General features: G+C 37.0%; 1 protein-coding gene across 3 annotated transcripts; it reads right to left on the bottom strand.

The window, feature by feature from the left end:
* Positions 1-14,894, bottom strand: LOC127453602 (repressor of RNA polymerase III transcription MAF1 homolog). Of its 3 annotated transcripts, XM_051720094.1 has the most exons (9): positions 14,392-14,894; positions 13,659-13,743; positions 13,349-13,463; positions 3,387-3,518; positions 3,115-3,277; positions 2,772-2,893; positions 2,500-2,619; positions 1,521-1,613; positions 1-1,273 (listed from the first exon to the last, which is right to left on the bottom strand). In XM_051720094.1, the coding sequence occupies exons 3-9, from the start codon at positions 13,393-13,395 to the stop codon at positions 1,249-1,251; spliced, it is 702 nt and encodes a 233-aa protein (XP_051576054.1). In that variant the 5' UTR covers positions 13,396-13,463; positions 13,659-13,743; positions 14,392-14,894; the 3' UTR covers positions 1-1,248. The 3 variants fall into 3 exon arrangements, with proteins under 3 accessions (XP_051576054.1, XP_051576044.1, XP_051576062.1); XM_051720084.1 differs by lacking the exon at positions 13,349-13,463 and having other exon boundaries at positions 14,392-14,893; XM_051720102.1 differs by lacking the exons at positions 13,349-13,463; positions 13,659-13,743; positions 14,392-14,894 and adding an exon at positions 5,091-6,362.
* Between the last annotated feature and the right edge of the window lie 694 nt (positions 14,895-15,588).

Genomic DNA, 15,588 nt, shown 5'->3' with positions numbered 1-15,588 from the left:
TACTGTAAATAACACAAAACATTTATTCCCCCCCCCCCCAAGTCACAGATGCACAATAATCCTTAAAAGTTATCAATATAATAAATGCCTGTTTAAATGCTAAAATGGCTACAAGAAGTATATTCTATTCAAATTTGTCTATCCACTTCAAAACAGCGGTAAAAACAAATTTATAATGTTATAAGAAACAGACACATTCAGAAACTTCAGCTTTGAAAGCTTTGATGTTTGGTTCATTCGTTTACATTTTAGCTATGCCAAAGTAGCAAGATGGAGTCGATTTATTCAAATGCATGCCAAAAAGAGGGCGAAGATAAATTACATATACAATCTAGCACTGCTCTAAATACTGCTGAACAGAAAGACTATATATGGATATATCATACTAGAAACAATTTTAGCAGGTACAGCAGTACCAGAATGACAAAGCCAGCAACAAAAAGAGTGAACGGATAGAATCAGTTCAGTGTATAGTGAAATTGCTGAATGCTGATAAGACAGCAATTTCAATTTAAAAACTACATTTTTTTTTTTAAGCTAATATATAGAAACAAGGCAAAAAAATAAAAAAATAAAATCTGATAAACAGTGTGAAAGTCTTGTGGTATCATAAACGAAGTTATTAAAGCTTTCACACAGTAGACTAAGAAACTTAAAGACAAAATTAACACACATAAACTTCAAACTTTACAGAGTTAAAAAAAAAAAAAAAGACAATTCCGGAAAACATTTAGAGATTCAAGGTCCAGAAATGGTGGCTCACATGGTCTTTGTGTAAAAAAAAAAAAAAAAAAAAAAAAAAAAATATGTCTTGAATGTGTCAACATCTAGTCTCTGTTGTCAAAATGCAGGTGTTTGAAAATGCTGCTATGGTTACATTTCCTGGGAAAAATTGGAAAAATTGGTTTTTAGTGTAGTTTTTACATGGTTTGTGTCTTAGCCCATGCCTAAATGAGTCCATGTCAAACCAAGCAGCTCTCTTGAATTTCTTGTCAGCCAGTCTTTGATCATCTTAAGGACAAATAGGTCTAAATTTAACTTTTACAAATTCCCCTTTTCAGGCCTTACAGAACCGAGCAAAATGAATCACACATTTAAAAAAAAAAAAAAATAAAAAACATTCCAACAAAGAAAGCTTTTGAAAGTTTTTTCCCTCCTAATCAATGGATGAATTCAACAAAAAAGTAAGGAGGTGGTAAACAATGAGGCCCTTTGGCTAAAGTTCAGGTTGACATCCCTAAAGAAGATTTAGACACACAGAGCTCGGGGAAACCTGAAATATAAAACAAATAATTTTCGATAAGGATGACAAATCTTTCCTCTTTGAAGTAACTTGGACAAAGCAAGTTGTGAAACCACAAACTATTAGGTTGCGGCCTGCGAGTCACCTCCGATTTACAAATTATAAAAGCACAATTGTAATAATTTTAATAGTCTATAACAGCATAACAGCCAAAAATAAGGCAGAACTGAGCTTAAAGTGCAATATCAGTATGTGGTTAATAAAGTCATGACCTCACCTGTCTTCCATGAAACCATCCACTTCCTCTTCGTCATCCAGCTCCATGTCTAACTCATTATCAAGGCCACTACGACCATAACTACTGAGGACACTAAACATAAGATGGTGAGATGTTAAAAATACAAGAAAAAAAAAAAAAAACTCTTGAAATGACTTAAACCAAGACACCAAGGATTGTAACATCATGGGCTCTATTTTAGGAGTGCTACATCTTAAGCGCAGGGCAATGCGATATGCCATACGGGCAAAGTCAGTGGGAATGACCATCTACTTTTGGTATCTTGGTGCAAGCACGCGCTAAGTCGAGGCACATGTGATTTGCGCGCAAAGCGCTAATGGGCTGGGTCAAGTGCAATTTAATTGGAATGTTCTTCTCCTGTTATTGCACATAGTCTATTGCCTGTTAGGCATTGATAACATTCATAAGAATTTAGCTGTGTAAATTGGCTGTATGCAATGAATTAGAAGAATAGAAATATGCACTTACGTTCTTTTGCGCATTAACTGCGTCCTTGTTGAATATCAGGCATATTTCTATGACAGTGACACGGTCCTTATAGGACTAACTAGATGTAGGCTCCGTTAAATTATAGAGAATATAAGTATTATTTTTTGGACATGAACTTTATTATGACCTGCTTTTGAAATTTCCAAACTACAAATACAGGAACAGCGTTAAGACTTTGCACCGAGAATAACATCTGGTTGTCAGACGTCTTAGTGCCATGACCTATTTCTCAGGAAAATAGCAAATTTATTACCTTACAATACACCCACAGCTTACACGCATACACCTACATATGGTGCGAACACTCCCACCCACGGCCACTTGCACTTTTTTGTGCTGGCACGAAAATTGCGCTTAGAATTAGCACTCTCACGAAAAATGGATGAGACGCAGCGTGTGGTTGTTGCGCGTAGCTCTGTCGCCAAAATAGAGCCCCTTGTGTGCGTTTGTGTATAGAGAGATTCCTGACCTGACTGAGCGGCAAGTGAAGAAAACGATGCGTTTTAGTTTCTTGTTGTAAAAGAAGTAGTTGAAGGACCACAGGCTGCCCTCCTCACCGAAGGGGTCAGAGTCAAGGTCTGGGTTGTAGCTGCAAACAAAATACAAAACTTGTTAGTAAAACAGAAAAACACATTTAGGTGTACATAATATAAATACAGAACACACATGATCTAAAAAGATTTTTATGACTAAATCTCTTCAAATTAAGTCCTGTCATGAATTTCTTCAGTCCTTACACACCTATAGATGTCACAGCTCTGCAGGTTTATCTCTTGGTCAATGGCATTCCACAGTTCTGGCCCCAAAGTGTTGAACTGCTCCCCCACAGCGGAATAAAGGCTGCTGTTAACCGAGTCAGCCACCTGGCGGAGATGAACAGAATGTTATAGGCACAATAAAAAACTCCACACTGCATACATTTCATTAATTATTCTCTTGCAACACTATCTGTTACCAACTCTAACAACCTTTGTGCTTTGCATAAAATAATGTAATATTAAACACTACAGTATTATTATGCTTGTCTCTTTACTAGCATATACAACATGTTATCTTTATACAAGGGAAAATCAGTCATACTAACCCAGTTAGCGCTGGGCTCTCTGCTAAATTCATGGGCACGGGCAGCACTAAAGTCGTAATCAGGCCGGAACGACTCATTCAGGGTGGTGATGAGATAGAACAAAGTCTTCCTGCAACATTTATCACTTAGTGGGTTCTCGCCTTCCTCCCCACTCTTCCCCAATCTAAAAGAAAATAAAAAATATAAAAATATAAGAAAGATAAATAAATAAAAAGTAAGCAAAATAATTGAGGTAAAACCTATGGTTGTACAGAAGTGTGTGTTCTACTTACAGGTTAGGACTTGGAGCACTGCTGGACTGAGGGGGAGACAAAGCTTCCAGTATGTGCGGTTCCCCCTCCTGACAGAACTGCTTAAACATGTGCTTGTCATCACCAGCCATCTTACATGAATAACTCTCTATCCTGTAATTGGGAATGGGAGGTAGGCAAGAAAAGGGAGAGAGAAGAGAACAATTTGATTACTCAACAATGATTACAAGAATAAGACATCAATTCCTACAAAGGTGTTGGGAACCAAAATGTTAAAGCAATACAGTACTGTGCAAAATTCTAAGGCACATTAGATGTTTTACAGAAACATTTGTCTTAAGATGCTTATATTATATCTTCTGATTTAGTGAGTCAATAGGAAATATACATTTTAGATTTCTAAACATTCATTTTGCAAATAGTAGTAGTACAAGGAGTCCTGCAACAGATGGTCCAGGCTCTAAATTAGCACTGATGTCATTTGGAATCGGATAGCCAGATATTAGACAATAAAATACTTTGCTTCCATTTACAACACTACTCAAACATTAACACATTTTCCAAGGTGTCAGCCAAATGACCTGCCTGAATGTGCATAGTTGTCAAATATCTGCAGTTCTTTTTTTGCAGTATTTAAAACATCAGTAAAGTTATTTTGATCCTCCTGTCATGACCTTGACGCTTTGGGATTTTCAGACCTATATTTAATAGCATGGATAAAATGTCACAAATGTAGTGTGTGTGGTGGTGGTGGGGTTGCATGGGAATACAGTGTGTGTTTATCTTTCTTGCTTATGTAAGAGGTTGTGCGACTTTAGACAGTCTCAGAAACACTCTGTAGACATGCTTATTTACAGGTGAAGGGGAAAGTCTTTTGCGGGAGGTGGGTCATATGATTGAAGCCACTATGGCCCACTTTCCTAAAGTAGAGTTAAAGCTCCAAAAAGCAGTGGAACAAACAAGTAAAACAGAAGTTGAGCTCTATCATACAATGTAAATGAGTGCATGTGTTAGCTGTGGGCTAGTGTAAAAATAGTTTGAGGGTCGACACACATCACATTGAAATGAAGTTCAAAAGTAGGGATGTAACAAGATCCTGATGACTTTTAGCAAAATCGAAATGGGTACCAAGACAACTGCGCATATATGGGTTAGGCTCTTAACCACTATGAAGTTATATGTAGGCTACATGAACTATACTGATGCCATTGTCAGCACAATTAAGAGATTTATTTTTGGTATTCGTGCTCTGATGGAAATGAAACATCATCTCACTTTACACTCTCTCTACTGTATATACTCTGCTATATTCTGCACTAATCCAATGAGAACACTACATACCAAAGCTGGCAGCTCATATGAAACTCAGCTGTGTTTACAGTTGAAGTCAGAAGTTTACATACACTTAGGTTGATGTCATTAAAACTCTTTTAAACCACTCCACAGATTTAATATTAGCAAACTATAGTTTTGACAAATCGTTTAGGACATCTACTTTGTGCATGACAAGTAATTATTCCAACAATTGTTTACAGACAGATTGTTTCACTTTTAATTGACTATATCACAATTCCAGTGGGTCAGAAATTTACATACACAAAGTTAACTGTGCCTTTAAGCAGCTTGGAAAATTCCAGAAAATTATGTCAAGCCTTTAGACAGTTAGCTTCTGATAGGTGGTGTACTAAATTGAAGGTGTCCCTGTGGATGTATTTTAAGGCCTACCTTTAAACTCAGTGCCTCTTTGCTTGACATCACGGGAAAATCAAAAGAAATCAGCCAAGACCTCAGAAAAAAGAAACTGTGCACCTCCACAAGTCTGGTTCATCTATACAAACAATAGTATGCAAGTATAAACACCATGGGACCATGCAGCCATCATACCGCTCAGGAAGGAGGCGCATTCTGTCTCCTAGAGAAGAACGAAATTTGGTGTGAAAAGTGCAAATCAATCCCAGAGCAACAGCAAAGGACCGTGTGAAGATGCTGGAGGAAACAGGTAGACAAGTATCTATATCCACAGTAAAACGAGTCCTATATCGACATAACCTGAAAGGCTGCTCAGCAAGGAAGAGGCCACTGCTCCAAAACCACCATAAAAAAGCCAGACTACAGTTTGCAAGTGCACATGTGGACAAAGATCTTTTTGGAGAAATGTCCTCTGGTCTAATGAAACAAAAATTAAACTGTTTGGCCATAATGACCATTGTTATGTTTGGAGGAAAAAGGGTGAGGTTTGCAAGCCAAAGAACACCATCCCAACCATGAAGCACGGGGGTGGCAGCATCATGTTGTGGGGGTGCTTTGCTGCAGGAGCAGGGCTCCAGACTGAAATATATTCTAATACATACAAATGTATACTAATACATACATAATACACAATAAACTGTTAAGAATTGTAGCTAATATGGGTGTAGTAATGTTCACGTTAACACATTATCTTGTATTATCATATATAGCCTACATAATTAATAGTTCTATAGCGACCAAAAATAATTGATTGCGACAATAATTTAAAATCTAATCACCAATGGCGACAGTCGGGTTGTGCGTTTATATGCAGTTTTGTCAGATATCATCATGAGTTACTGAATTCATCTTTAGTGTGCCTCATGCCACTTTTCACCAGTTCTGTTTCTGACGAGCTCGCTGCACCACACGCAACAAACCCAGCGCGAGAGAGTCTTGAACAAATGACTCTTTTGAACCGGAACTTTTTCATGAATCACCTGAAAAGAACAGAGGGTGTGAACTCAGGAGCTCAGGTTAGCAGTATGAATCAGATTCACTTTCTCAACGAATCAGCCATCAGTGAGCACAGACATTTCAAAATAAGAGTCCCATGTGTATTTCAGCTTCTTTATAATTAAAAGTCCCATATTGTGTACCACTTTTTTCCTTCTGGTAATTACTGAATGGGATTGGAGTAGCACAATAAACTGCATCTGGGATTTCATTCAATTTGAACTCTTGTAGTCTTTGTGTCTGGGCCATACGGTAAAAGTAAAGAAAGACTAAGGCAATATTTGAAACTATATTAGAGAGAGAGAGAGAGATCAAGCTTTTGACACTAAGGATAATTGAGGGACTTGCACACAACTATTACACAAGGTGCAAATATTCATTGATGCTCAAGAAGGCAACACACTACTATATGCATACTATAATTTATGTAAATATCTGTAGATTCAGAAGAGCAGTACTAAAAAAAAGATTTTGTATAAGTTATGAAACGGGTGTGAACATTTATGAGACAAAAGGGAATGCAAACTTATCTTCTCAACTATATATACTGTTTATTAAGGGTGTACTCACACTAGGCGATCTGTACCGTGTCCGAGCATGTTTGATCCCCAAAGTCCAGTTCGTTTGACTAGTGTGATCGCTCTGTACCGTGCCTTGGCCCGGTTGAAGAGGTGGGCTCGGGCACGGTTCAGTTGGCTCAGGCATGGTATGCATCTAGTGTGATGCTAACTGTGGCCAAGTACGGAACTCTAAACATGATGTCAATGATGCGACTGTTCCATTTAACAAACATGGTGGCAAAAGGATCACTTTTGTCTACGGCAAAGGTGCAGTGTTTACTGGAAATTTGGGCCGACGAGAGTATACAGCAACAACTGGATACAACACACAAGAACTCCGAGATATTTGGTAAAATTTGCGACTATCTTTGTGCTTGTGGATACCAATGAACCATTGAGCAATGTCGTGACAAGCTGAATAAACTGCAGGTTCAGTATCTGATGGTAAATCTGGCAGCTCATCGGACGAAAAGGATAAATTCCAGTGGTACGATGCTGTCGACAATTAGACGTGAGAGGGCCGTGTGTCACTGCACCCCAAACGACTCCAAATAAGCCACAGAGACTCCATTGTGCCACGCGAGAGCGCTTTTCTTCCTGTTTTCTTCAAAACAAAAAGTTGCATCGTAATGACGTAAGCGTGCTCAGGCCCGGAACGTTAAGTGCAATGCGAGTGCAGGCCAGCGGGGTAGTGGGGACAATCGTGCTTGGGCATGGTACAAGGCAACCAGGCCTAGTGAGAGTACGCCCTAAATCTCTGAGTAATGGGTTATCAGCTGTCTTCCTTATCTTTGGCTTTCTATCTAAATCGAGCAATTCTGTGATTTGGCGACTAAAAACAGCCATTTGGCTCCTTAATGTTTCAGTTTAGGAGCCAGTGGCTCCCAAGTCATTTTTTTAGTCTGGAACCCTGAGGAGAGACCGGTTCACTTCACAAAAAAAAAAATGGCATCATGAGGAAGGAAAATTATGTGGATATATTGAAGCAACATCTCAAGACATCAGCCAGGAAGTTAAAGCTCGGTCGCAAATGGGTCTTCCAAATGGACAATGACCCCAAGCATACCTCCAAAGTTGTGTCAAAATGGCTTAAGGACAACAAAGTCAAGGTATTGGAGTGGCCATCACAAAGCCCTGACCTCAATCTGATAGAACATTTTTGGGCAGAACTGAAAAAGCATGTGCGAGCAAGGAGGCCTTCAAACCTGACTCAGTTACACCAGTTGTGTCTGGAGGAATGGGCCAAAATTCCAGCAACTTATTGTGAGAAGCTTGTGGAAGACTACCCAAAACATTTGACCCAAGTTAAACAATTTAAAGGCAATGCTACCAAATACTAACAAAGTGTATGTAAACTTCTGACCCACTGGGAATGTGATGAAAGAAATAAAAGCTGAAATAAATAATTCTCTCTACGATTATTCTGACATTTCACATTCTTAAAATAAAGTAGTGATCCTAACTGACCTAAGACAGGGAATACTTTCTACGATTAAATGTCAGGAATTGTGAAAAACTGAGTTTAAATGTATTTGGCTAAGGTGTATGTAAACTTCTGACTTCAACTGTACACGCACCCCTAAATAACCACTCTGGTATGTGTTAGAGGACACTATAACCTACATCACAGCAACAATAACAATCATGCCTCTACTGACATTGCCCTTACATAACACCTTTAACAAATTTACTGTTACCTTTTCTTGAAAGGAATATTCCGGGTACAATACAAGTCAAGCTCTATTAACAGTATTTGTGGCATAATTCTGATTACCAAAAAAAAAAAAAAAAAGAAAGTTTTTAAACTTTTCCCCTCCTTTTCCTATCTATCTATATATATATCTATATATATATCTATATATGGAAATATACAGTATAAATAAAAGATGTTACAGTGAGGCATTTACAATGGAAGTGAATGGGGCCCATTTTTGGAGGGTTTAAAAGGCAAAAATGTGAGGCTAATAATTTTATACAAGCACATTAATTCTTCTGTTAAAACTGTTTTATTTGAGCTGTAAAGTTGTTTAAATCATTGTTTATAGCGTTACAGGTAAAACAGATATAACTTTACGGTAAGTGATTTTATCATACTAAAATCATGTTAACACTAGGGCTGGGTAAAAATATAGATTTTACAATGCATTGTGATCTTCATTTGAACAATATCAATTATTAAATTCCGAGATCAATCTTTCACTCTATTTCACTCTCAACCAGTGGTGCAGTACTGTCTGAAGAGGTGGGCATACTGTGAATTTATGAAGGACCCCCCCCCCCCCCAAAAAAAAGAATATGCACCCGGTTATATGTAAAATGTGTGAAAAATATATATTTTTTCCATTAAAAAAATTCCCTGTTGTAATAACAGTCCCACATGAATTTACAAAATGTATATCAGGGTAAGTTTCTTGCTGGCAAGGTGTACAGAACAATGGTTTGGTAACTTGATGTTAAATATGTATTTAAATGTATAGGTCTTAAAGTTCCTTTCATTAGGCTACTATGAAAATTACTAATTAATAAACTAATACATACATAATACACAATAAACTGTTAAGAATTGTAGCTAATGAGTGTAGTAATGTTCACGTTAACACATTATCTTGTATTATCATATATAGCCTACATAATAATTCAAGGTTCTTTTTTTTATTTGTGTACAATAATGTGCTTTCCTGTGTATAGTAAAAGTGTTTTCCTACTAAGAAATATACATTTAAATTATTTGATATCATGAGAAAAAGGCACCACTGACAGCAGTAAAAAAAAAGCATTTGATATAATTACGGGACACAGTTGTCCAGCATCTGTAAAGAGCATTAAAAACTAGCATGGGTGCAATAACATGCAGTATTTTCATAAAGTTAAATTTAAAGGCATATATATATATATATATATATATATACACATACACACATACACACACACACACAGGCAGCCAAAAGTTTGGAATAATGTACAGATTTTGCTGTTTCGGAAGGAAAGTGGTACTTTAATTCACCAAAGTGTCATTCAACTGATCAAAATGTATTGTCAGGACATTACTGATGTAAAAAAACAGCACCATCACTATTTGAAAAAAGTCATTTTTGATCAAATCTAGACAGGCCCCATTTCCATCAGCCATCACTCCAACACCTTATCCTTGAGTAATCATGCTAAATTGATAATTTGATACTAGAAAATCACTTTCCATTATATCAAACACAGTTGAAAGCTATTTGGTTCGTTAAATGAATCTTAACATTGTGTTTGTTTTTGAGTTGCCACAGTATGCAATAGACTGGCATGTCTTAAGGTCAATATTAGGTCAAAAATGGCAAAAAAGAAACAGAAACATATCAGTCAATCATTGTTTTGAGGAATGAAGGCTATACAATGCATGAAATTGCCAAAAAACTGAAGATTTCATACGTGTACACTACAGTTTTCAAAGACAAAGGACAACTGACTCTAACAAGGACAGAGAGAAATGTGGAAGGCCAGATGTACAACTAAACAAGAGGATAAGTACATCAGAGTCTCTAGTTTGAGAAACAGATGCCTCACATGTCCTCAGCTGACAGCTTCATTGAATTCTACCCACTCAACACCAGTTTCATGTACAACAGTAAAGAGAAGACTCAGGGGTGCAGGCCTTATGGGAAGAATTGCAAAGAAAAAGCCACTTTTGAAACAGAAAAACAAGAAGAAAATGTTAGAGTGGGTAAAGAAACACAGACATTGGACAACAGATAATTGGAAAAGAGTGTTATGGATCTTAACCCCATTGAGCTTTTGTGGGATCAGCTAGACTGTAAGGTGTGTGAGAAGTGCCCGACAAGACAGCCACATCTATGGCAAGTGCTACAGGAAGTGTGGGGTGAAATGTCACCTGAGTATCTGGACAAACTGACAGCTAGAATGCCAAGGATCTGCAAAGCTGTCATTGCTGCACGTGGAGGATTTTTTGATGAGAACTCTTTGAAGTAGTTTAAGAAGTTCTGAACATTTTTTTCAAATTGTAATAGTAATTTTTCACATTATTAATGTCCTGACTATACTTTGTGTTCAGTTGAATGCAACTTTGGTGAATAAAAGTACCAATTTCTTTCCATAAGAGCAAAATATGTACATTATTCCACACTTTTGGCTGCCAGTGTATATATATTAAGTTTAGCAGGGAAATAAGTTTACAGCGCAATTTATCGTTACGCCAGGGATGCTTGTGCATCAGACGCTGGAAATGTCCTGCCCCTTACTGAAACTGAAAATATTATTGGTTAGCAAATATCCAATCACGTCTGAAATGAACGTTCTGATTGATGGATCAGCTTAGTTGGACTGTCTGTCTTGCACTGTCATCAGTTGCTCCCGCAGCTCAGTGCGCATTTAGAAAGAATCTCTGTACACTTTTTAAAATAATACAATAAATACACAATTCACTCAACGGTGCTGTGGCATCACGTAAGTAGATTGAAAAAGTTTCGGGTCAAAAGGCTACTCGTTGTACTGGCGGCCATAAGTTTCATCACTTATTTAAGGTGGGAATAAGCAAATTCCTAAGAAATATAGGTGGGCATACAGCTTATGCCCTAGGCTACACTACTGCTCTCAACCCTTCAACAATGCGATTAAATCACTCGCATATATTCCAAGGCCCTTGACCCTATGGCTAACCCTGCACTCTGACCCCAGCTTAGCTGGGATGGCTGGGATATGTGAAAACAAATAAATTTCACTGTATATGCAAACAATGTATGTATAATGTGTGACTAAAATAAAGGCTTCTATTCTATATGCGACAAAATTTCACATTATGAGGTTTGGCTGGCTGGTAAATGTTCCGATTTCACACAGTAGTGATTGAGTAGTATATTGGCAAAGTGTAGCACTGCGATCCTTGTGTCGAGTGTGTAAAAAGTTTGGTTTGGTTTGACTCGTTGTGTAATCATAGTGTAATGCATGTACAAAGCAACAAAGACCTTATTCACAGCAGTGCCATCTTTGATTTTTGACAGGAATGACAACGAGGCTGTGAGGGATAGACATACAGTCCCTTCAATAGGCTGTACTGCAGTTTAAAGCGTTTTTGGATCCTTCCACGGACAAAACATTGAAAAAACATGTTTCCAAAAATATTCAGTAGACAAAAAACTCCAGACGACATGAGTTGTGGAAAATCAGATGTGATCTAGGAGCTTTACACAGCTTCATACCATTCGTGCCATTAAAGAGATGGTAAGTCCGTCCCTCACAGTCTCATTGCCATTCCCATTACAAATCAAAGATGGTGCTAGCACTAATAAGGTCTATTGTCCCTTAATATCCTTTGTTTTTTTTTACAGTCAGTTGTTGATCAAAAACAATAAAAATAAAATTGAATTCTAATCACATGATGCGGTAAAGCGACTCGAGTCCTCTCTCGTCTGTGTGTGTGCCAAAGTATGGAGACGCTTAAAGAGACAGTACTGGGTTTAAGCATGTGCTCTACAAATCAATGTAAATACTTGTAAATAGTACAAATTATGCATGAAACAATAAACATGTAACAAAATATAATATGAGCAATATAATAAATGCAATTTTAAAGACATCATATGTAATTGATGGAATACAAGAATGTGTACGTTTTTAAAAAGCTCAAATGTGGCAAAAGAAGAAAAACTAATGATAAAATATCATTTTAAAAATACAATTTTCTTAATGCACCTAGTTACAAAGCCCCCTGTATAATTAACAGAATTAGTTGGGAGATACTGTAATTTTGTTCATATGTAAACTAAATGGACATTACTGAAATATACCCATATGAATTGATATTGAATTGAATTTGGAATCAAATTGAGAGCTTGTGAATCAGAATCGAATCAAGACATCCGTTTCAATACTCAGCCCTAGTTAACATGCATATTGTTTAGGTTTTGTGGCTATACTTTTGAAACAGTGAGTTGGTTGAACAACAACAAGCGTATCAAGAGAATAGTGTTCAATTAACAGTGAATACGTTTACATGGACACCACAAAGTGGCTCATTTAGATAAAGTGGCATTCCCGCTTACATGCACTGTATAAGCGGCACACTCTTTACTCAGTATACATGCGGCTTTCTCCACAGCAACGTAATTTCCCTGTGACGCTTGTGTAAATAACAAACATGGCATCAGAGGAAGATTTTATTATTATTCTATTATTCTCTGTTGCTTCGCTTTATTTCCAGATATTCCATATATTTACAGAATTGTTGCTGTTTCCTAAACTTTCTAACCGCGACCTGCAGTGGAATTGCGCGTACAAGCGCATATATAACAACGTGAAGGGCCGTTGATATTTTACATTGGTGTGTATAAATGGGTATAATTTATAGGGTATGAGCTTTTCCCACTGTACTCCCAGAAATACTGAATTCTTTCCACTGTGTTGACTTGTTGGGCTCCATCCTGTGACATTTGTTATCCGGTCTGTTCCACGCACATGACCACATAAGTCACCTTGGGAGAAACCCAGGTGTGTTAAACCGCTTTCTCTTAATCCCTTAAACGCCATAAGGAAATCTGTGTTCATGTTTGCATGATGTTTCAGAATGCCGCTTTCTGCAAAAACCCTGTAATAAACCATTTTCTTAAGTGCACGTAAATACTGTTAACTTCAACTTAAATATTAAGAAATGAACAATCACTAAAGCTTTGCGACTACTTGTCTGAACTTTGCAGTGTTGAAGGTATCTTGGTCTCTCGATGCATCCATTTCTCACATTAATGTGTGTGTACATTGGGTGCAGGTTTCAGCACAGATGTTTGTAGAGTAAAAGCTAAACACAGAGAGAGTGAGAGAGAGAAGAAAAAACTTCTACCCCATTAACCACAGGAAGAATGCATGCATTTGTTTGTTAAAGTGTGACAGGATGTTTTACCATAACAGACACTCTACAGCACAATGTTTAAATCTCCAGGTCTCTGTCTAAAACTACCTAAACCACAATAATTAATATTGGTCAAGTTCATACCTGCCAAGGATGTGAGCATCCCCAGTTTCAACACACAGCTGGGAGCTTAATGCTTCAAATCGGGAATTTTCCAAAAGCTTCATGGCTGAAAAATAAAACCAACACACATAACATAAATCATGTATTTGTAGCTTTTTTATTCATAAAAAAGGTCATCTATTTGATCACACCATTACATATAAGCCTACATCAATTCAACAAGTTTGTGTATTCAACCAACTAGTGGTTTCAAGTTCTGATTAATGAAATATTTATTATGGATATACACAAGTGGAAACAGCTGGACGTGTGTAAAGTTGCTTATTTACATACAAAGTTCAAGGACTCCCGTGAAGTGTTACATGGGCACAGCAGTATGGCTACCTGGTTTTCAACACTTAAATATATTGTTCGTTTTAAAGGTAAAACTAGTTCAAATTAGACCATTTTCAGACACACTCTTGCGCATATAAAAGGATCTGTATTTGCTGGCTCCAAATCTCATCCCCCCCAACCCATCAAAGCACTTCCTACTTCACCTGGGTGTGTGCGGGTAAAACAGAATAGGTTAATGTTTCAGTTTTACTGCCATAGTAAGAACAAACAAGCCAGTGTTACAAAACGTCCATTTTTTGGCAACAATTACATACTCTCATTTACATGAAGCAAGATCATCAACTGACCTGCTATTGACAAGCTATGCTGTTGCTACTATAGACAATAAATAATCAGTAAGTAGATTTTAAACTCTTACCTTTTACGTTGTGGGGCCCACTTGACTACTAATGAAAAATATCAGAGCAGTTAGACCGCTTAACAGACGACTCGGTTTACAGAGTACTACTAAAACACAATACAGGCTCAAATCCTCTGGCGTTTATGCGGGGTGCGGGACACAATTTGAATTCAGTATCTTTGAAAATGATTCGGTCGAGACTGACATATTCTGCAAACGCTTTCTCTTATCGTAAAGCTACTTATTTTGATTAAACGCAACATAAAACTCAGAGATTGTGTCGAGTTCAAAGACAGCGACTGCAGCAGCATCCCCTTATTTGATCTAGAACAAATGTACCTCATAAACAAGATAAGCTTCGCTTCAAATAACGCGACTTTATTTGCAGATGCTTAAAATAGCACTTGCGCTCGACCTCAGGCAAATACAACGATAATATTTCCTATTTCTAATCTTATGTCCGTGAAAATTTCGGAAACACCAAACAGCAGCCTCGATATCCGAAAACAATGTACAAGACACACCTCTACGCAGTCCGATTTCCTTTGCCAATGACCACGCCCACCTTGCGATTGGTAAAAAAATCTGGACACTTCTATTGGCTGTTTAGCCTGTCAGTTAAATGTTGTACTCATTCTATTGGCGAATTTTCACGTCATTTAAAACATGTCCGAAGACCAATTGGCTCTTATCTATATTTTTTGTTGAGTGTTATTTATTTTTGTGAAGCGAATTTACAAATGTTGGAAAATACCATTTTAAAATCATTTCAGTATTGAGTTTGGCAGCTGTGTGTGCACGGTAATAAAATTGTTATGATATTTTCTTGCAGTGTTGAGAAACCTGAGTGATAACCCAATCTTCCAGTGGACGTGACAGTCGAGACGTAGCACCTTCATTGATAAAGTACGTACAAGTGCCCTTGTAGATGATTAAACATTCTCTCTGATTATTAAAACTAACTAACAAAAAAAAATAATAATAATAAAAATAAATAATAATAATAATAATAATAATAATATAATAAAAAACAAGCAAAAATCTAAACACTAACACTAACATTTGCTAACACCAGCAAATAAAAAATAAATAAATAAATAAATAAATAAAAATTTGTGTGTGAAGTAAATGTAGCAGAAAACATTAAGTACTTTCTACATTGAATAAGTTAGTTTAAGAGTGAACTTGAAAATATTAAGTAAATTCTACATTGGT

Source organism: Myxocyprinus asiaticus, chromosome 2, assembly GCF_019703515.2.
Source record: "Myxocyprinus asiaticus isolate MX2 ecotype Aquarium Trade chromosome 2, UBuf_Myxa_2, whole genome shotgun sequence".
In the NCBI taxonomy this organism is placed as follows: domain Eukaryota; kingdom Metazoa; phylum Chordata; class Actinopteri; order Cypriniformes; family Catostomidae; genus Myxocyprinus; species Myxocyprinus asiaticus.
This window is presented reverse-complemented; position numbering and strand designations above follow the sequence as displayed.